We start from the raw sequence: 22,867 nt of genomic DNA, 5'->3' as shown, positions 1-22,867 counted from the left end.
AATCTTTACTGACAAGTCTCAAGTAAAGAAATTCTGTTGGGGCTTTGGTTTCTTATTTTTTTTTTTTTGTGGTTTTTGGCCGGGGCTGGGTTTGAACCCACCACCTCCGGCATATGGGACCAGCGCCCTACTCCTTGAGCCACAGGCGCCACCCTGGTTTCTTATTTTTAAAAAGGATTATTTCTTTCCCTTCCATTTGGTTTTTAAAGCTGGTCCCCATACCAAAGCCCTAAAGCTGGCAAAATCCTGAAGCAACTCATGATACATACACGAACCCTGAGTCTCAAGTCTTCTTTGTGTACTGGGTGCAGGGCTGTGATTTATTCCAGCCCATTTCCCCTTCTCCTTCCCTTCCAAGCCTCCAGGGATTCAGGGCCTCACTCCCCGTGTGTGTATCTCTGGAGTTTAACCCTTGTGAGGTCGAAGGCCACCTGCAGCAATTGGAAACCACAAAGTTTCCTTTGAAGAACAAAAAAAGGAAGAAAAAAATATTCTTGGACTTGGAAATTGTAGGGTTTCTTTTTCCCCCTCGAAGATTGGTTAATAATTTCTTTCAGGGAAGGTTTTCTGACCCAGCAGATGGAAGCCGGGCAGCCTGATCACTGACTACTGCGAACTGCTGAGTGTGTAGTAATTGGCAGTCATCTAGGGTAGCCCTGGAGAGCTCTAAACAGTTGTAGAGCGCTTACTGTATTTTACCTTTTCTTTTCCCTCTCCCCATTTTACCTTTTCTTTTCCCTCTCCCCATCTCCTTTAAAAAATAATGACAGGGCGGCGCCTGTGGCTCAGTCGGTAGGGCGCCGGCCTCATATACCGAGGGTGGCAGGTTCAAACCTGGCCCCAGCTGAACTGCAACCAAAAAAAAAAAAAAAAAAAAATAGCCGGGTGTTGTGGCAGGCGCCTGTAGTCCCAGCTACTCGGGAGGCTGAGGCAAGAGAATCGCTTAAGCCCAGGAGTTGGAGGTTGCTGTGAGCTGTATGATGCCATGGCACTCTACCAAGGGCCATAAAGTGAAACTCTGTCTCTACAAAAAAAAAAATAATAATAATGACAACACAAAATTTCTTCCTTGCTAACTTTTACTAATTTTCATTCTGTAGGGAGAGCCTAACAAATTAAGGGCCAGCAAATTCTCCCTGTGTATTCCCATTTCGCCTCTTCTTGTTAGGAGCTTTGAGAGTTTCCCCTGTGTGCTAGGTCAACCCCTACATCAAGACCTTCCAAAAGCTGGGGAAGTTGGTGACCAAAGTAATAACCTCAGTGTGACCTAGCTGGCCTTGGTTCCATTTAATTTCAGCCAGAAGGGGCATAGAAGACTTTTCTGAAAAGAATATGGAAAGCAAAATTGCTCTCAGATTACTATTTTCCTTGATAAGGAAGCACAGGGAACAAGCTTTTCAGGCAGCCCCAAGTTGAGCAACATGCTGGCAACTCCTTTGAAGGAGCCCCGTGGACAGGGGACACCATATCTGAGCAAGGGGCTCCGGTCCCCCTCTCAGTCCGTCTTTAATCTCAGCCCAGAGCACGGCGGCTCTTTTCTCATTCTCCTGCTGTCTCTTTCCATTTGCCCTCTCTCTGACTGATACACTGATCTCTCGGTCATTCGGCTTTCTGCTCCACTGAGTCCATATTACTAATAACACCTCCGCCACGGCCAGTTTACCTCATGAAGGCAGGAGCACATCATTACAAAATAAACTCATAACTTTGACATTCTAGCAAATACACGCCGTTTGTTATTTTTATGGCTTTAGTCTTTCTAACAGGCAGAGGGCATTACATACCTGTTTCATTTATATCTTTAAATGTGTGCACACATGCACACTCGCACACGCATCAGGAAACAAAACAGAACAAAAATCCAAACCAAAATAAACATCCAAAACAGTCTGTTGATGGGGGATCCTGGCGAAGGCAGAAACCCTGTCACTCAAGGATGCTGTGCTCTGATCTGGCTCCGGTTTTATGGTCGTCATAAACCCGATGGCCCACAACTGGTCCTTCTGGGACAGACTGCCTCTCTGCTAGAAGTCATTCAGTGTGATCAGCATTATTTTTAATTATTAAAATAAAATTGGAAAGGGAAAAAAAGGAATAAAAAAGAAGACAGTGTGCTGACCCTGAATATCTGATATTCACAATCTATGTCAGGAGCCAAGCATTCCTTGGCCTAGAAGAAAGAGCTGGGCCATTTTCTACTCAGAAACTATTTTTTTCCCTATCTCTAGTGCTTGATAATGTCCAACCACTTAGAATCTTTTACATCTAAAATTAATAATGGGCCGATGAAGGATGGAAGCAGACCATGAGCTATTTAGTTGCTGTTTAAATACATCTTCATCAGACACCTTTACCCTCTCGTTTCTAAGAGAAAAAGCTCCAGAATCAGACTACTCCCAGAGATTCTCCGCACTTCATTTTACCCTGTATTTTCACAGAATGATGGGAGACAAACGGGGTAGGAACAAGATTTCAGTAACTTAGCTTGTCTACCCTTTACTAGCTGTGACTTGAGCTCTGGTATTGTTCTGAGAGGGCAGCAGTACTTCTCCTCTGGGTTCAGAAGACACCCACCCAAGGCTTAACACAACTAAGAACATTATTTCTGAGCTAAAAAAATGTTTGTCATGTGAGAAGATTCAATTAATTCAGAAATTAAAGAGAAAAATTATAGATTAGACTAACATAGGGCCAGCCTTATCTTGGGAGATGGGGGTGGGGTGAGGATGGGCACAGAAAGGAAATCTGCTTCACTAACCACAAACAAATGCTAACAATCATGGCCACTTATCAATTGGTAAAGAGAAAGCACACCCTCCAGTTCATCTTCAATGACTGTCTGGAGCATGCACCAGCAGAATGAGGGCACAAACAATAGCTCCTGATTTATAGGGGTCGTTGCTGACTCAAGTGGTTTTAATGATTTTAGAATACTTCCAAACAAAAGCTCCAACTAAGGAAGCAGAATCTCGGCCGGCCCAAAATCCATTCTGCCTAACTCTGAAATAATCACGCTAGAACAGTTAACACAAACCCTAACTGGCATCTAGGAAGACGAAAAGAGCCCACTGGGACAGAACTTTTGTTTCATTTCTTATTATGTTGCCCTATCAACCTTCTACAGAAAAACTTGGGGTAAATAACCCTCTCATCAGCATGTTCTCATGAAGCAACTGAGCTTCGCTTATCATTCTTTTAAACCTCAACATGTGCTTTTCTACCTTAGACAAGTTGATTGTCATATTTCAGTTCCCGAATTATTCCTCCCATGTTTTCTACTGTATATGATACAAACTTTTATCTGCCCAACAAGCACTAACCATTTAAACATAGGAGCCATTCAAACAGGGGCCTCACTTGGTTGCCCTCCAGGTCTGAGTGGAGAAGCGGAACCATGAACTATCAGGGTCTGGCACCACCTTGGGGTCCTCTGCTGAAGAGTGCCACCGCTGATAGAACTGAGTATGGGATGAATCTGAGAGAAAAGAGGATCCTCACCCACTCTTAATATAAATTTAAGCCTTGGGCGGCCCCTCTGGCTCAGTGAGTAGGGCGCCGGCCCCATATGCTGAGGGGGGCCAAACTGCAACAAAAAAATAGCCAGGCATTGTGGCGGGCGCCTGTAGTCCCAGCTGCTCGAGAGGCTGAGGCAAGAGAATCACATAAGCCCAAGAGTCGGAGGTTGCTGTAAGTCGTGTGACGCCACGGCACTCTACCCGAGGGCGGTACAGTGAGACTATCTCTACAAAAAAAAAAAAAAATTTAAGCCTCATCCAGAGCTTCATTCATGACAGCTGGAAGACCTAAAAATTAAGGGCACCACATAAACCGGTGATTAGCAGAGACACAATTCTTAAAGGCTTCACCAAAGATGCTACGTAGCCTTTAGAAACGGTGAGAAGCGTAAGAAGTACAAATGAATGCAGTCATACGTACATGCTAAGGCCTCTGCTGCTGTTGCTGCTTATCTAGAGACACTGTAGACAGCTCAGGTTTACCACAGCTGACAGGCAATGAAAACAGTCTAATATACCGCCTCCTCTCTCCCTTAAATCCCTTTTTGGAGATCAAGATAAACACGTTCTTCCTTTCCCCAGTGCTCCAGACGTTTGACTGAAGTGGCAGAGCATTGTGAGGTCTTGTGCAAATGAAATCACTATGTAATGCTGAATGAGTATAGTATTTACTTGTCAGGATATTTGTCAGCACAGGCATTGAGCTTTCCAAGTTTCATAGATGCAACTTAGCTCAATTTTTTAAAAATTGCTTTTGTCCTGATACACACATAATGGTGGGGAGCCTTAGACTTAAAGGCAAATATTTGCAATCATGTGCTGAAGGTGTGAAAAATAATGAAGCACATTGATGATGGAATAAAAAAAATGAAATCTACCGCTGCTTTTCCCCCTTCAGCCAATCTTTCCCTTTTTTAAACAATCCTCGGTGGGTCAGGGCATTTTCTATTTAAAGAAGCAGGGAGTTCAAAATTCCTTCTGCATCTAAAAATTAGGCTATACAAGCTAAATTAGGCTATACAAGCTGAGTCCTCACTGCAATCCTCCTTCTCATTAGGATATTTCTATTCTCAAGAGGATATGAGGAGGGGTTTTGTTAAATTTACTGAGCAATTGTAATCACTGGACTTCATCCATGATTCTAGATATTAAAGTCACCCTGGGACATGCCAGGTTTTTGATAAAGGTTTTGCTAAATCAGAAAGGGAGAGTTGATCTGAGAAAAAATAAGTAGGAGGAAGGAAAAAGTGGTATAAAAGGGACAAAAGGAGGAAAGATGAAAGGAGAAAGGAAAAAGGAGGGGGAGGGAAAAGCGGAAGGGGAAGAAAAAAAACGCAATAGCTCATCTGCTTAGTGCTGCTAACATCTTCTTCCCTGACCTGCGAGGACTACATTTTTAAAAGCTGACAAGTAATTCAATCTCCAATTAACAATTTTAAGTGGCACAGCACATATTACTGTGTAAATGTTTCTCCAGGAATATTTCCAAGGGTGAATGGAATTAAATCTCTAGAGACAGAACAACTACCTTTGTGACCAAGAATATTTGGGGGTTCCAAAATACAGTTTCCTAACACACAGCCACAGGGTAATAACTTCTATCCCCCACCTTTCCTGCCCCTGCAGCCACAGGCAAACTGCAGTGCTTGTTGGAGCTGGCCGACTAGGTTTGGGATAGTGAAGGGGCTCCGTCTGTGACATACTGCTGGTGGGGGAGGGGAAAGCCTCTGACTCTGAGCCACAGCTAGATTCAAGACTATCCACTATGAGACCAAAAGCCTCTCTATATGCAGCAAATTATGAAGTGATCAGGTTTGCTGAAGGAAAAACTGGGGCAAAGGGACTGTGCTACCAGTGATAGGAAAAGATATTTAGCCAAAAAGAGACAGATACAGGCCACTAAAACACTTCTTTGCTGAGGTGTAGGGCCCACTGGAGAACAGAGGGATGAATTAGATGGCAGAAAGACAATATGGATTTGAAGGAGGACTGGGGAAGTAACAAAGATTCATTTTTAATGTTGAGGAACAGAGAAGAGCCACATGACAGTCTGCCTGTTGAATATATGAGAAAAAGCATAGGTTTCTGGAGAGAAAGCTGACTTCTGAAAGAAATCTCTTATCCTAGGGATCCACCAATTGGTTATTTAGGAAGGGACCTGAGAGTACAAACAATGAATTAATTCCAAATATGAACATTTTTAACATTTTAAATAAATTTGATACACTGAAGCATAATTTACATACAGCAAAACTGTCCATTAGGTGTAGAATTCTATGAATTTTGACAAATATGGTCATATAGCCACCACCACAATGAAGATACAGAGCATTTTCATCATCCTAGAAAGTTTCCTCATGCTCCTTTGTAATCAGCCCTTTCTACTACCCCTAACAACCACTTGTCTACGTTTTGTCCTGATAGTTTCGCCTTTTCTAGAATGTTATATAAATGGAGTCGTACAGTACATAGCCTTCTGAGTCTAGCCTCTTTGAGTAAGCATACTGCATCTGAGATTTATTCATGTCGATGCAGGTATCAGTAATTCTTTTATGTTTTCTGAGTTGTATCCCATTTTATGGAATTATCACAACTTGATCACCTGTTTGCCTAGTGGACATTTGGGTTGTTTCCAGTTGGGGGGTGGGGTTGTGGATAAAGCTGCTATAGACATTTATATGCAGGTTTTTTTGCGGGGACAAATATTTCCATTTCTAGGGGGAATCTCTAGGATTGGGATTGCTAGGTTTTACAGCTCACTTTATATATAAATATGTATGTGTGTGTAAAGATGTGTATAAATGTTTTTAAAAACCCAATCTTTTTCAAAGTGACTATCATTTTGCATCCCCACCAATAATCATCCTCATCAACACTTGGTATTCATCAGTTAAACATTTAAAAACAAACTTTAGTGATGACTAATTGTGGTTTTAATTTGCATTTCCCTAGTGGCTGACAATAAGCATCTTTTCACATGCTTATTTTATCATCCTTTAACTTCTTTGGTGAAGTATCTGTTCAAATTTCTTGTTCATGTTCTTAACTACTGGGCTGTTTTCTTATTGAATTATTGAGTTCTGAGAATTTTTTTTTTTTTTTTTTTGCCTTTGGTAGAGTGCCATCATAGCTCACAACAACCTCAAACTCCTAGGCTCAAAAGATTCTCTTGCCTCAGTCTCCCTAGCAGCTGGGACTATAGGAGCCTGCCACAAGGCCCAGCTATTTTTAGACACAGGGTCTAGTTCTTGCTCAGGCTGGTCTCAAACCTATGAGGTCAGACAATCCAACCACCTTGGCCTCCCAGAGTATTGGGATTGAGCCACTGCACTGGCCACCCAATTTTTTTTTTTAAAGAGATGGTGTCTCTGTTGCCTATGTTGGAGTGCAGTGGCTCACTGTAACCTTGAACTCTTGGGCTCCTCCTACCTCAGTCTCCTAAGTAGTTGAGACTATAGGCATGCACTACCATGCTTGGCTAATTTGTTTATTTTTTGAGACAGAGTCTTAAGCTGTTGCCCTGGGTAGAGTACCGTGGTGTCATAGCTCACAGCAACCTCAAATTCAGACTCAAACGATTCTCTTGCCTCAGTTTTTTCTATTTGTAGTAGAGACAGGGTCTCACTTTTTGCTCAGGCTGGTCTTTAACCCATGAGCTCAAGCTATCCACCCGGTCAGCCTTCCTGAGTGCTAGGATTACGGGCTTGAGCCACTGTGCCCGGCCTTGCTTGGCTAATTTTTAAAAATTTTTATAGAGCTGGGGTCTTGCCATTGCCCAGGCTGGTCTTGAAATCATGGGCTCAAGCAATCCTTCCACATTGGCCTCCCAAAGCACTGGGATATACAGGTGTGAGCCACCATGCCTGGCCAAATTCTAATTCTTTATATATTCCGGATACTAGTACTTTATCAGATCATGTTTTCTAAAGATGAAAAAGTTTTTTTAAACACTTTGTCAGTCACCTCTTACTCTCTTACTGGTTCTTCTGAATTGGCTGGTGTTGGCAGCAGATGGCTACATGGTGTTGCTGACCACTGTGCTCACCAGTGGCTGGGCTCCAGAGTCCAGGGCTTGCTGGGGCCTGGCTTCTAGGGGATTAGCACTGACTCTCCATCTCTGTGACCTTTGGGTTTATGTTTCTCATTGACATCTGGTGGGCAGAATTTTATTTTTCCCCTTAGAACACACAAAAGGTCTGTTATTATCTTTCAGTCTAAACTTTAAGCACCATGAAAGCAGGAATCATCTTTTATCTCCACAGTATAAGAACATCTTGTAAGTAACAGGCATGTAACAAATGCCTGCTAACGACCATAATTCTTAGTGCTTTATAAAAACCCAGCTTTAATTTACATTTCTAGCAAGTTGAAGTACTATAAACAAAAGATGTCTTTCATATTAGTGTTATAATGTGTAGAGGTTGCTTAAACAAAATGAGTATTTCAATTTTCCTGCCATTTTAGTTTTCCCCAGCGTAGACAATTTCCCCCTTTCAAAATTCTTTACCTGGGCTAAAATTAAACTAGTAACTCTTTATACTATAAAGTCATATTGTATTAGGGTTGCTCTACTGAGCTGCATAAACCTGTTTTATCTGTTAAAAAAAAGGCATATTTTATCAACAGGTCAGTCAGAAAAGGAAGATACTCCAAAGCTGATTACATGTTCCAGTGGTCTTGACTACTCATATTTGTTATCTTATACTCTTGGTTAAATTTGGGTGGTTCTCTTCCTCAACAACACTAATTTCTCAATTTCTCAGATGCACATACTATTTTTAAAAGGCTTAAATTCCAGACACTGAAACATTCTTAAAATATCAGTCAAGAATCAACCAGAAAATCTTGAAGCCTGTGCATGACAATCTGCAGTTCAATCTAAAAAGCTCTTAAAGCTTCTCCTTTCATAATTCAACACTCCTGACTATGTACATTGGCTGATTAGACTGTGATGACCACTCTGAATGAAAGGGGACATAGCTAGATTTGGATCCAGGCACCAGGGACATTCCTTAGAATGATGAACAGCCAGGAGTCAGGTTTCTAAACAGTCCTGTTTCCCACATCTTTATCATATTCGCACAGTAGTCTGTGCACAGCCAGGGCCCAGGTCTATCTTCCTCCCAGAAAAGAATGGAGTCCTTGCATTTCTAATCTACCAACCAATGTGTGCAGTTCCTGCACTTTTAATTTATGAGTGTTTTGGGGGACCTCTCTGACTTGGGAACATACTGGCTCGGTCTAATGCTTGGAGATTATTAAACTTGGAGCTATGCTCCACTATCAAGTCTACAGATCTTTTATTTAGAAGATATGGTGCTCTAAATGCACAAAGAGCTCCCTGTCACCTTCACATTAAAGCCCCTAGTGCCTGGTAAATGGAATTATATAGCTGTCATCTCCTTTCCCCAAAGTTTTAAGAGTACAATGGACTCATTTTTTCACACTCCATCCCAGCTTCAGAACTAAGAGACCTACTTTGTATTGATTTAAGGTCTCAGAAATAAATAAACCTGCTTCACCGCTGTGATTCACAACAAATTCATGATACACTATTGCATGATATATTTCAAGCTCCTGCTCTGGCTCTCTTTTTCCTCTGGTGAGTGATGGAGGAGGTGGGAGGTGGTAGAGAGCTGCAAAGCTGACAGCCTGATGGTTATTGGAGATGGCTGCTGACTGCAAATCCAAGAACAGACACTGTTGGAGGAATATGGGATTTTTTTTTAAACTAGGGGCAGGGGTGAGAAGCTAATTTACTTGGATTTCAGACTGGGGTTGTGGGAGAAGAAAGGTTGAAAGGAGGAGAGGGACTGACAGATAGCAAAGCTTCAAGTGAACACTGATCTGCAAAGAGAGAACCATGAACATGAGCAGAAAGAAAGGTGAAGAAAATCTAGCATATAAGAGTATAACAAATGCCTAACTAGAAAATGAAGAAGCAGAAGAAACGGCTCTAAGGAACCATGTACACAGACCAAAGTGGGCATCTAGCTTGAGTTCAGGGGCAATGTTTTACTAGAGGCAGAAGTACAGGGACCCTGTGTGCCACACAATGTGTGAAATAGAGGCATTTCTTCATTCTGATGCTCAGGAAGCATCAGAATCTTGGAGGTTGAAATGGACTCTGGATATAGGGTAGAGATATAATGAAGGTCCACATGGATAAAGTGAGCCAGAAACTTCTTAAGTGAGAAAGTAATACCCTCTAGCAGTTTAGCTTTTGTGTGCCCTTAGGGCTTTGAGTATCTCAGTCTATATCATCTTTACTCATTCCACCAAATGAGCTAAGACCCAATGAGTCTTAGCTGGTATCTGCAAATACAGCACCCAAAAAGACATATCCTCCGACCACGTATCAACATCCTCACTTTCAACAAGCCAGGTGATGAGAAAGCAAGAGATCACTGGGCTCCAAAAGTCTTACATGACTCTGGGCAGGAATCCCCTGCATAGGAGTTCCATGGAGTACTTCAAAGTGGAATTAAGTTTTAAGTGTTTCTCTTGTAATTACTATTTATTATTTCACATTTTTAACTGGCAAGGTTATTTATGAATCCAATTTCTTTTCTATCTTGGAATAGCATTTTCAACTTCACTACATTTCTTCTTGAGACAACACAAAAGTACATGAGGAAGATTTTGGTTCTGTTCGATTTCCCATAGGTCATACCATAAAACTGGGAGTTTCTTTGTTAATTTTGAACACTATTTTTAAGACCAGTAAGTCTGTCTGTACAGGGAAACAGACTTTAGCCAAATATAAGAAAAAACTTCACACAGATGAATGGGATTAGTTCCAAAAGTACTGAACTCCCCTTCCGTTGAATTTTTAAAGCATAATTGCGTATTTGGCAATGGTCTCACAGAGGAAAAAACAATGGTTTGGAGGTTGAACTTTAAAGATCTTTCCACTCCCAACATTTATAATAGTCATTGTGATGTGAACAACAACAACATATAGCATTTACTTTCCTATAGTCTGGAGAAGATTAAAAAATTTTTAAATCATAATGCTCTATATTTATAGTCCTAATCTCACTAATACATATATGTAACAATTTTACATATCACTAATATGTTATCTCACTAATACATAACACCCTAATATGTAATAGCTTTTTGATTCCCCTCCCGATCTATTTAATAATATCTTCTCCCTACCCAGCCTAACATGGTTCACTGGCTACAGATCAACATATATCTTCATAGCATCACAGAATACTAGAAATTAAAGTGACCTTAAGATTATAAAATCTTCTGGTATTCTACCTTATGTGGGAAATATGCCTCCCACTTTACAAAGTAGAAATTGAAATCCAAATAAAGTCCAAAGTTGCTCACCTAGTAAATGGCAGGGAGGGGACTGATTAAAAGTGTTTTTATTTGCTAAACTAAAGTTTTCTAATGCCAAAAAGTTTGAACACATATAATAATTCTAGATTCTATAAATTCCCCAAATAGGGCCTTAGAGCTTTCACTTTATCTAGAAGTTCTGGATTGGTACTTGTAGGTTCTTCAAAGTTCTTAGTCTCTAAGATGTCATAGAGTCAGACAACTTCTGTAATGGAGCTCTGCATGGTAACTGTACCCTGCAAGATCTCCAAACTGGGGCACTCAGGGTCAGGCTGCTGGCAGGTCATCGGGACTCACTAATAGAGTCAAACATAACCTGGTACAACCTGTTTCTCAAACCTGAGAAACACCAAATGACAAACAAATAACCCCCCCAAATGGGGCTAGGTTTGCCTATATTCTGTGTGTGTATTTATGAGGAGGGACAGCTTGGAAACTAAGGAGATCTGCCTATTGCAATCAGTTCTGAGAACTCATTCATAATGCTAAAGCAAGGCCTACGCAGTAAGGAAGCTAAAATGCCCTCCTTAGAAAGGAGAGTGATCCCATCTGGAGCCACAGGAATACAGGGGACTGTCTATTGTGAAAATAGGTAGTTAGGGACTTTTAAAAATGCAAATTGCTGGACTGATCCTTAGAGTGATTATGGGCTATTGTATCAACAAGTCCTTGGGGATGCTTGCAGACAGATGACTGACATATATACTACCCTATCATGACCAAACATGGTGCCTCTCACGTTAATGGCTTTCCAAAGCGCGTTGATCATCTTTAGATAACATCTATTGGGAAAGTCAGTACATGAATGTACTGCCACAGTGAGGACTGCCATCTACCATTTTTTTGAAGGAATTTTTTCCTTTAGAGAATCAGAACATACGGAGAATATTGTGATTATATATTCTTTCCAGAGCCTGGATAATGAATTGCAACAAGAAAGGACCCTAAAAGCACCTTAGAGAAGAAGACAGCAGTGCCAGGCTTTTTTTTTTTTTTTTTTTGAGACAGAGCCCTCAAGCTGTCGCCCTAGATAGAGTGCCGTGGCGTTACAGCTCACAGCAACCTCCAACTCCTAGGTTTAAGTGATTCTCTTGCCTCAGCCTCCCAAGTAGCTGGGACTACAGGAGCCCGCCACAATGCCCGACTATTTTTTTGTTGTAGTTGTCATTGTTGTTTGGCGGGCCAGGGCTGGATTCAAACCTGCCAGCTCGCAGTGCCAGTTTTTGCTTGTATTAACCCATCCAATTCTCATAATGACCCTGATACATAGGTACTATTATTAGCCCCGTTTTACAGTAATAAAGCTGTAACTCAGAGAGGTTACATAAATTGCCCCAAGTCACATGACTAGTAGGTAACAGAGCTAGGACTTAAACCAGGCAGCCCATGCTCTTAATTCTTTAAGTTAAGTGAAAGTTACTATGCTGCCTGCCCTACAGTGACAACTAAATAAGCTCTCCTTCCCTTCTTGGGCCTCCATGACCTGTCATGTTGTATGTCACAGAGCCCTGGGTGAGCATGGAGACTATATAGGGCGGGCCCCTGATGCGACAGACAAGTCCTGGTCATGGGAGGAAGTCTGGCACTGCGCCCAATAGAGTCAGCTGTGACAACTTCACATTTCATATTGCATAGCTACATCAAAATACATAAATAAAAACTGAGATCCAGAGAGATTTGACTTACTTGCACTAAGTCTCAAAAGCAACATTAGCAGAATTAGCCACTAGAGGGCTAAGAGCCCTAGTCACCCTCACCCATCTCTAATTTCTTTTAAACTGGCAGATTCGGCGGCGCCTGTGGGGCTCAGTGAGTAGGGCGCCGGCCCCATATGCCAAGGGTGGCGGGTTCAAACCCAGCCCCGGCCAAACTGCAACAAAAAAAACAGCCGGGCGTTGTGGCGGGCGCCTGTAGTCCCAGCTACTCGGGAGGCTGAGGCAAGAGAATCGCGTAAGCCCAAGAGCTAGAGGTTGCTGTGAGCTGTGACGCCACAGCACTCTACCCGAGGGCGGTACAGTGAGACTCTGTCTCTACAAGACAAAAAAACAAAAACAAAAACTGGCAGATTTGGGAGAAATAAAAGCTTGATTTCACTAAAGGGGATGAGAGTATGGTTTTCTTTTCCCCCAAAAGAGCAGAGCTTTAAAATACAACAAGGATGTAATCTACCACCTACGTATCCCACTTATACAGAGTGGGCTCTCACCAAATCTGGGGCAACTCTAGTCTATATCAGTCAGTGTTCCCTTGTGATGCTAGCTCCTTCCAGCCTCTCTGCCACCTCACACTATGTTATGTTTTTATTTATTTTTTTATTTATTTTTTTTTTTTGTAGAGACAGAGTCTCACTTTATGGCCCTCTGTAGAGTGCCGTGGCCTCACACAGCTCACAGCAACCTCCAACTCCTGGGCTTAAGCGATTCTCCTGCCTCAGCCTCCCGAGTAGCTGGGACTACAGGCGGCCGCCACAACGCCCGGCTATTTTTTGGTTGCAGTTTGGCCGGGGCCGGGTTTGAACCCGCCACCCTCGGTATATGGGGCCGGCGCCCTACCGACTGAGCCACAGGCGCCGCCCACCTCACACTATGTTAAATATACTAAGTAGAAACTGAGAGGGAGGCTAGTGGGCGGGTAAGTAAACACGAACATTATTGCAAATGGGAGTTTATGACTTTGCAAATCGCCTTGGCTCTTTAAGGCTCCATCTTCAGTTCCTGGATATACCGGTTACTGACTTTGCCAGGGTAATGTGCCACGTCCATCAGGTCTCAGGCATCACTCAGTGAGGCATTCTGAGGAATCTGCCACCCACAGCCTATGGTTCCTAGAGTTTACTACCACAAGTGATGTGAAACAGCAAGACCTTAGAAACTTCTTTTATCTATGTCATCATTCTCAGAACATCTAGACAAAAAGGAAAATGACTAGACCACCTTCCCTTCTTAGGACTTCTGAACACTAAGCACAGAGGCCTGAGCCTTCTTCAGTGAAACTTAGGGACACGCTAGTTCACGTTCTGACCCCACTCTAGTCTCTGTCAATGGAACCAAGTCACCTCCCCTCCTACTGTTTCAGCCTTCCTGTTTGTGAAATACAGCCCTGATACCACCAGCCCGCTACAGCAGACAGCAAGAAACCAGACAGATGTTCTTAATTTTGAGTTTTAAATAGAGCCACTTGGCTGCTTCTAATCACCAGTCCGTTACCTTTAGTTCAAATGTCAAATGTGCTTCCACAATACTCAATCAGATACTGTCTCTCTCCTCAATTTGGCAATATTTTGAATATTTTACAAATAACTTCAGGTAACAAAGCCAGACATACATGGAAAGAGAATATACAAATACTGATGTCATGAGGGGAGAGGAGTGAAAATACAAATGTAGGAAGCACTTTCTGGTTTTGGAACAAAAGACACAGGAGCAAAGGATGGTGACCAAGAATAAAACATGTAAGCATGCAGTTAAAACACTGCAAGTAAAAAAAACAAAAATCCACCACTACATTCTATATGCAGGTTACTACTGTTGGCTACAGAAAGAAATCCTATACAAAGAGTCTTTGGAAGCAAAAGGTAGGAAGGTGTAAACTAATTAAAAACAGGCCAGCGGCTAGAAATGTCACCTATATGCTAAGACGGCATGTAGCTAAAAATGCCTGATGCACACGTGCCGTGTATGAAGTTGAGAATATGTGTCTCTTCAGCTTCATATCCATTAAAGGAACACACAAGGTACATGTGGCTGCATTACGGAGTATGAGATGTGGAGTGTCAACCCTTTCTCTTCAAATACAACCATGTTAAGGCAAATCAACGATGGAGTTTGGGGGGGGATGAGAAGGGGGGGATGAGAAGGGCGGGGGAATGCAGGGAGAAAGAAAGTTTGTAAAAATCTCTGTCTCAGCAAAAGTTTTCATTAAAATTTTAGACAAATGATCCCTGTGTCCTTCTCTCTTGCTGCCTGGGGCTCCATGCTATTTCTATGCAAATAACAACCTCGTGGTTTATATCTTATTATTTCCACTGGAGCTGAGGCGACATGACCTGAGACGTGTAAGAGGTGTGGAGGGCGGCGGGTGAGGGGGGAGGAATCAGACAAGAGAGAGAGAAAGAGAGAGGGAGAGAGAGAGAGAGAGAGAGGGAGAGAGAGAGATGGAGTGGGTGTTCACTCAAGTGTGAAAAAATATTGTCAGGAGTGAGCGTCAAGAACAAAAAAAAAAAAAATTGCAGGGATAACGTGTTTATTTCAGTCCCCCACCCCCCTACAAACCAGCACCTTTTAAAATTCATTGGGCATCAGGCGATCATGCACAATCCATCTGCTTTCACTTTATCATTTGCATTTCATGCCTCCTGGCTTTTGATGTGCTGATACTTTGATGCAGTCAGGAGACGCACATTATCATTATTTCAATTTTCAAAGGGGTCAACGGGATCGGCACTTGCATACACAAGATTTTTTTTTCCCTACAACCTCTGCTCACTCCCCGTTCTTATTCTTCACCCCAATGTTTAACATAAAGGATGAAGACTCAAAAAGGAGAGGGTCAAATGTTTACAGTCTAAGACTATCTATAAGCTTGCATACCCCGCCTACATTTCCACTTTACATAGGTAGGTACATGCTATGAGCAAAATGCCCAAGGCTTAAGAAAGGAAGCTCTAGTGTTTCAACAAAGACCTTCTCACTCATGGATACTTAGGGAGGTACACACAGGGAGAGAGGAGTCTACGAGCCAGACACAGACACAAAGAGAGAGATCAGCACTTACACAGAGAAATGCACTCAGAATGACTTGGTGCACACCCAGAGCATTCAAGACAGAGAGAGCTACAAAAAGAAAGGCAAACGGAGACACCAGTACACACAAAGACAACATGCAAGGGAGTGAGTCAGAGGAAGCAGTCTGAGCGTGGCAGCTCCTGGATACTTTTCTTTTTCATACCTGCTAAGCAAAGGGGCTGATAGGACATTCTTAACATATTTGCATGTAATCAGGTGTCTCTCAGCAACACGGCTCTACACTTAAGAGGTGCAGACATGAAGACACAGAAGCAGGCTGAGCAGGATTAGGTAACTAATCACTCCCTTCAGCAAAAACTGATCATGTCCTTCTGAAAGTGAGCATTGTTTCCTAAGTTAAATCTATAGCTTTGTCTTTCTCCCTGCACCAGGCTTCCCCTTTAACGAGCAGCCCTGTAGGCTAGGAAGAAGGTGAATATAATGAATGTGATCAGAACAATTCAACCACATTTTAAGGAAAAAAAAAAAATCCCTAATGTTTCCCTTGTGACCACTAAAATAAATGAGCAAGTTTTCAAGCAAAATAAAAAAAAAGCAGCCCACAAAACCCCCCAATAAGTTACTTTTGTAATGTTCCCTGTGTATAATAGTTTGGAGGGAGGAGGAGGAAACTCCATGTAACAATATACATTTCAGAAATTAGCTCTCTAGGTATGATAACACTATAGAAATAAAGGTATGTTATACAAACTCCATCCTCACAGATACTGGTACCTAAAATTCTCTTCAACATTCATCAGTATCTTATCCTAAGTAGGTATCCAAAAGAGCAACTTAAAAAAAAAAATTAATACTCAGCAGTTTCTCCCACTGCAATAATAATCTTCAGTAGTGCTAGTTCACAATCTTTCTTTCTAGGCTACTCTCCAAAATGGAAGAGGACAGCCAAGTTTGCCATTGTTAGCACTACACTTCCTTTCCTTGGAGAGAAAAGCAAACAAATCCAGAGAAGTTTACAGAGTTCATATACATGCAGAAAGCACAGTGATCACATCAAATGATTCTGCTAATTTCTGACATCCCCCCAAATTAACTGGACCAATGGAAGCATCAACTTTTTCAAGACAGGAATGAGAGGATAGGCTATTTAATTCTTATCCTTCTGTTTGAAGGGTAAGGCTTGATAAAAAGTTCCCACAAGTTTAGTAATCCCAATATCCAGTACAATTTAGTATGTGTATTAACTCCAAGCGAGAGGAAAGGGAATTAAAAAAAATTTTTTTTGCATATAAAAATAACATTAACTTAGGCTGTACAATATATTGATTTAGTCAAACCAAAAAACTTACTCAAAAACTTAAATCTGTAAGATTCCATATCAAACTTGAATTTTACATTCTGAATAGGACAGGAGGCTGCTATTCACTTGAAACAAACAAAGCAAAAGGGCTCCAATTCTATTTTCTAGGAAGACATGAGGCTATGCCAGTCAGGCACTGCAGCTGATCCAAGGTTGCCCACATCACGGGCCAGCCCACTGCACAGAACTCTACCCTAGTTCTGGCTGCTTTGCTATTAATACAATAGTCGTAAGATTCTTGTTATAGACACTCAAACAAAATTCTAGAGGCCTCAAATCTTCCCAAAATGTGTATGCATCCCCTGCCAGTCTATAAGCTGAAATCACTCTGCTGTAGCCTTTTGAACATTAGCATTTTCCAAAATTTTTCTTTTCTGTTCATAATCCTGTGTCAGATCTTCATCTTTCTGTGGTTTATGTGGGAGCTCTACTTCTTTCTCTATTTCCTTTGCTGGGGGTTCAACCACTGTTTTCGTTTTCTTCTGTGGTGGAGTAGCCAATGCGCAGGTTCTCTTGCATGCTGAAAGTAGTGCAGCACTGGTGAAAAGTGGCCTGGATAAGTCAAGAGCTACTTGCTGTGTCTCGGGAAGACTGGACTCATAGCTTTGTAGTAACTTTGAAGCGATGTTCACTGCCTCTGTACAGCTGAACTGTACAGCTAGGTCTCTTATTCCAATATTTGAATCCAGGCCCAGTAAACACTCAAAAGATTTATTTTTTTATTTTTATTTTTTTTTACTGTGTAAGCATGTTCTAATAAAAGACAGCATTTAATTAGACATGATGCTTGCAGTCTATGGAAATGCCAGTATCCACATGATTTAACTGTAATCCAGGACAGACTGTTAGGGTTATATGGTACATGATAAATATCTACTTTCTTAACACTCAAAAGATTTAAGACAGCTCTGATAAGTCTTCTTGTTCAAACCAGAAAGTTTAATTAAATAAGCCCTGTCCAAGGGGCACTTCATGCAGGAAGCTGCAAGGTCCAAGCACATGACTGCACTGCTGGTCTCCATGGTGAGCGCAGACAGGCCAGCACACTTCACCTGCGACAGTCGCGAGTACTCCTCGGCTTTCCTCAGCACGTCGGGCTCGGAGAGGCCTAGGCGTGGGGCCAGGCGCCCAGGAATTGAAATTTTAATGAGGGGGGGGGCCAATACTTTGTGCCAAGTACTAGTACTTTTACTTATACTTTCTCATTTGATTTCCACATCATCATTATTTTGAGGTAGAGTCTTACTCTGTCTCTGGACTAGAATGTAGTACATAGTCATGGCTCACTGCAATCTCAAACCCCTGGCCTCAAGCAATCCTCCTTCCCTTGCCTCCCAAAGTTCTGGGATTAGCCATCATACCACGTACCCTCCCCAATGGAAGTATGTCTTATGAGAATCCTCAAAGAGCTAAAAGTAGACCTTCCATTTGCTCCTGCAATCCCATTACTAGATATCTACCCAGAAGAAATAAAAAATCATTTTACTATAAGGACATTTATACTAGAATGTTTATCTCAGCTCAATTCACAATCACCAAGATATAGAAAAAACCCAAGTGCCCATCAATTCACAAATGGATAAATAAATTATGATATATGTATACCATGGAATACTATTCAGCCATAAAAAAGATGGAGACTTCACATCTTTTGTATTTACCTGGATGGATTTGAAGAACATCCTCCTAAGTAATGTATCACAAGAATGGAAAAGCAGATATCCAATGAAATTAAAAAATATATATAATAGGTATTATATAAATATATATAAAAACAAAAAATGCTCTAGTATATTATAATTACATATAACATGAACTGTTGGCTTAAGATTACAGAATTATTTATAACTTTTTAAATTAGAATAACTTTAACAGACGTATTTTTTGTTCCATTTAAGAACCAGTAACTTCACCAAAAATAGTTGTTAATAAATACCAAGGAAAAACTGAAGTTTTTTTTGTTTGTTTGTTTAGCAGGCCTGGGGCGGGTTTGAACCTGCCACCCGCAATGCACGGAGCCAGTGCTCTAAACATTGAGCTACAGGTGCCCAGCCAAAAGACAAAAGTTTTGTTTTTGCTTTTCTTTGCACACACATATTTTTCAAGGAGCTTTGATTACTTTTTTATCCTAATGTACTAGAACTAAACAGAAAGATGTTAAGATCTACCCATTGCTAATTTGGCATTTCTTTTGACTTATTTTCTTGTGTTTGGGCTGGATAATATTAATTGATTTGTACTTTCTTGGCCACATGTAGAGGTGAAGAATTAGGGGTTAGGGATGTAGCCTGTGTTATGGATCAAATTAAAGTTAATGTTTTAAATGAGATTTAAAAAAATAAAAAGTTTGTCCTATAGAATTTTTTTTATCCCAAAATCATTTAAAAGTATAAATTATTATCCCCCTCGACAGATAAAAAACTGAGGAGATGAGAGTTTAGTTATATAAGTTACACAAAGGTAACCAGCCTTAGATTATTCCATTATATATTTCTGGCTCTAGAGAGAAAATAACTTTTCTATGCCTGCAAAGAAGTCAGAAATGTACTGTCCTTTGTATATTCAGGTATTTTAACATAGTTTTCACTCTTACGAGCAGTGATCTCACTGTCCGTTTTTTTTTTTCCATTTAGAAAGCCCCTGTGAGCTTGGATGAAAAACAACCAAACCTTTCTTTGAAAGATAAATCTCTCTACCACACTCTTTTCTGGTAATCCATCCACCCATCTTCCCACTCAGTATTTACCAAGCACTTCCTCTATGTACAAGAGTCCACCATAAGTGTTCTTTTTTAGAGGTCTATTCACAGACTCTTCAAAACATTAAAACTTATTATCTTTCCCCGCCAGTACCTAATTCATGATATAGACATGAAATGGGATCAGTACAACTGGAATCAAAGACAGCTCCACATGTGAGAAAAGATCTCCTCAGATCTCTTACTAATAGGAGAAAACTAGTTTTTTTGAGAAAAAGGGAAGGGGAGTAGGACAGAACAGAAACATTCGATTAATTCTTGGTCTTTCTAAAAAGATACTAGACTGCAAGTTCTTTGGAGCATGGGGTATATACGTTTTGCTCACTAACATATACACAGAACTTGGAATAGTGGCTGGCAAATGTAGGCACTCAAAATATTTGTTAAATAAAATGAACGAAAAGGCAAGTATATCAACAGACAGAAAAGATGGAGGGAGAAGGGTGGGGGAAGACAGGCACTGAATGGCTTCCCTCCCATTAAGGGTCTTGAATCAAGAATTCACAATGATCTTCAACCAGCTTCATATACTTCTCCCAAACCCTAGAAACTTACTTTGTTGAGAGCCCCAGCTCCTGTTAGAATTAAGTGAGAATTCTCCACCTGGATGGTTCTCTGTCCCAGCCGGACAAGGTAAGCACCAATCCCAATGGCCCGGCATGTCACCTTAAAAAAGAATAGACTTTTCATGTCGTATGTTTATGTCCTCTCCCAAGCTATAGACTACTAAGGCATAGATATGTAAAATCCACATTAACAGGAATAAACATTGCTTTCTATGAAGTCTGTTTCGCTAGCAACAATATAAAAAACTAATTTCCTGGTCAAAGAAATCAAAAGATAAAATTTATTCAATGATTCAAGTATTAGATGCTTAAAGTGTGATAGACTATTTAGAGAAATAAGAACTAAAGACTAAATGAGGGGTTAGATTTACTTGGGAAATTCAGTTATTTACCTTATCCTACCTTCCCACTATCATGGATGATTAAAATAAAACTGTGGAGACAAAATTTTTAAGAATGCTCTCATTGGACCTGAATAACAGTGATGGGGACAAAATTAAACCTAGCCACATAGCTAACTTCGAAAAGTGTCACAATCTGGTAAGATTTACCAGGCTGATGGTGACGATCTCATCATAGGCTAATGAGGATTCTCCAGCAATCATTCCAGAACCTCGAAGATTCTCTGCTCCAAGTCCCTCTTCCTTCCCAATAATATCTGTTATTTTGTACCTATTGGATATAGCAATGCCAAATTAGAAAGGTTAAACAAAGTGACAGCAATCCATTAAAAGAATAATCACCTCCTTTGAGCTGGAGTTGCAGAAAAAGAGAGAGAGAGACAATTAGAAAGAAACAGTAAAAAATAATCAGCATTAAAAGATTGCTAAAAGCAAACTGAAAACTTATATTTAACACCACGGCTTTATACTTTTCCTTCCATTTATATTCTCCATTCATATCTTTCCTTCTTAGCTTAGAACCTATTTCATCTGAAAGCAATATGATATAAAAGAGCAAAATCTAAAATTAAGCAGATAGATTTAAATCCTTGTTCTGATGTATCAGCAGTGTGACTCTTGGGATTAACAGTAACTTTTATAAAATGGGGATAATTTCTACCGTTAAGGATTAACATTAGAAGTTAAAGCAACAAGGAGGAAGTTCAACAAATGGATGGCCCTCTGATTTTAGATGTGCTCTCTTGCTTTCTGGAACAATATACTTAAAAGCAGGGTCAATGTGTATCTCTATAATAGGCAATAGGCATTAAATCAACAATTTTAGACAATTTTATCAAGGAATAAAAGAATCCGAACAAAAAGGTCTTATGGAATGCTAAGCGCTGTTTCTCAAGTCAAAAATCCAACAGTGAACTCCCATTCCTGCTCCATCATAAATATCAAGTGTATATATGAGGGTCCCTGGATATAGTCCTCTGGAGGGGCAGGTGGAATGTATGTGAAATGCTGACCAAGTTGTCCAGAAAGTATCCTGTGGATCTAGTGGGAGTCACTCATCTGTCTTCCTGGCAGGGGATTAAGAGTGATAGCTGATAATGGGAAATGGGAGATGGGGAATGCAACTAATAAAAGAAAGGAAAAATACAAAGGTAGAGGTAGAGATGGGCATATGTTATTTATTGTTCCATGTGTACCCAGAAGGCTTGGCACTGGGCACAGTTTTATAAATTGAAATTATAAATAAGTATCCCATAGAGGCTCTTAAACTACCTTCCCCCACCCTCATATTTCTCTGCTCTCTTCTTTATTTCCAGCCCTCCATCAATTCCTTTCCTTTGCCCTTGCTGTTGGTCTGTGACTTTGCATCTCTGCTTCCCAGATTCTGCTGCCTTTCTATTTTTAGCCTTTCCCAATAATTCCCCCAGTTCTTTCTTTTGTTCTGTATCCAGACTCTAGATTCTAGAGTTATGTGAGAAATGAAGCTAATCTCCCTTAAGGGGTTAATGAACCACATTAATTGGGGGGTAATGTGTTCCTTCATAAGGTCCACATGCCACACAGTCACAAATACTCAAGGGCCCACTCAGACTTGGTTTGTGACAAAAGCAGCATATAAAATCAACAGTTTTCATAGATACCCAAAATAAAGAGTTAAAAAGTATAATAAGGGGAAAATCCCAAGAGGAAAAAAAAAGAAGCAAAATTATTTACAAATAAACAAAAAAGTTGGCAGAATAATACCATACCCACATTGCATCCCAAGGCTCCACCACAGTGAACCCCCAGGGGCACTAAGGGGTATTTTAAATTTCTGAGAGGACCACTATTATACATGGTATCTCTTGGACCCATATGAGCTGTAGGTAGTTCATGGTACGTGTAACATTAGAATAGGGCTGCATTCCTTTTGACCCTGTCCTATCTTTGCAAAGCCAGGTTATTGTAGTTTCTATGAAAAAAAGCAAGATGTACACAAAAATCAATGAAGAACAAGAAACAAAGGTGGCTTTATACAAGCTGATCCCAAGATTTAAGATGCTGTGACACAAATTAGTAAGTACAATTATTGAAAATGAAAAAATTGGCGGCGCCTGTGGCTCAGTGAGTAGGGCGCCGGTCCCATATGCCGAGGGTGGCAGGTTCAGACCCAGCCCCGGCCAAACT

General features: G+C 40.8%; 1 protein-coding gene across 9 annotated transcripts in view; it reads right to left on the bottom strand.

The window, feature by feature from the left end:
- The window catches only part of ACACA (acetyl-CoA carboxylase alpha), a 338,844-nt gene that overhangs the window by 46,058 nt on the left and 269,919 nt on the right, over nt 1-22,867 (bottom strand). For 8 of the 9 annotated variants that reach the window (XM_053570250.1, XM_053570252.1, XM_053570251.1 and 5 more), the window contains 2 exons: nt 20,852-20,972; nt 20,290-20,400 (listed from right to left, as the gene is read on the bottom strand). In XM_053570250.1, coding sequence (XP_053426225.1) covers nt 20,290-20,400; nt 20,852-20,972 — 232 coding nt within the window. Of the gene's footprint in view, nt 1-16,883; nt 18,085-20,289; nt 20,401-20,851; nt 20,973-22,867 lie in introns of those variants that run through there. The other variant, XM_053570258.1, reaches the window with a different exon arrangement.

The sequence above is a fragment of the Nycticebus coucang genome, chromosome 18, assembly GCF_027406575.1.
Source record: "Nycticebus coucang isolate mNycCou1 chromosome 18, mNycCou1.pri, whole genome shotgun sequence".
In the NCBI taxonomy this organism is placed as follows: domain Eukaryota; kingdom Metazoa; phylum Chordata; class Mammalia; order Primates; family Lorisidae; genus Nycticebus; species Nycticebus coucang.
Note: the sequence above shows the minus strand (reverse complement) of the source record. Positions and strands in the feature narration are given on the sequence as shown.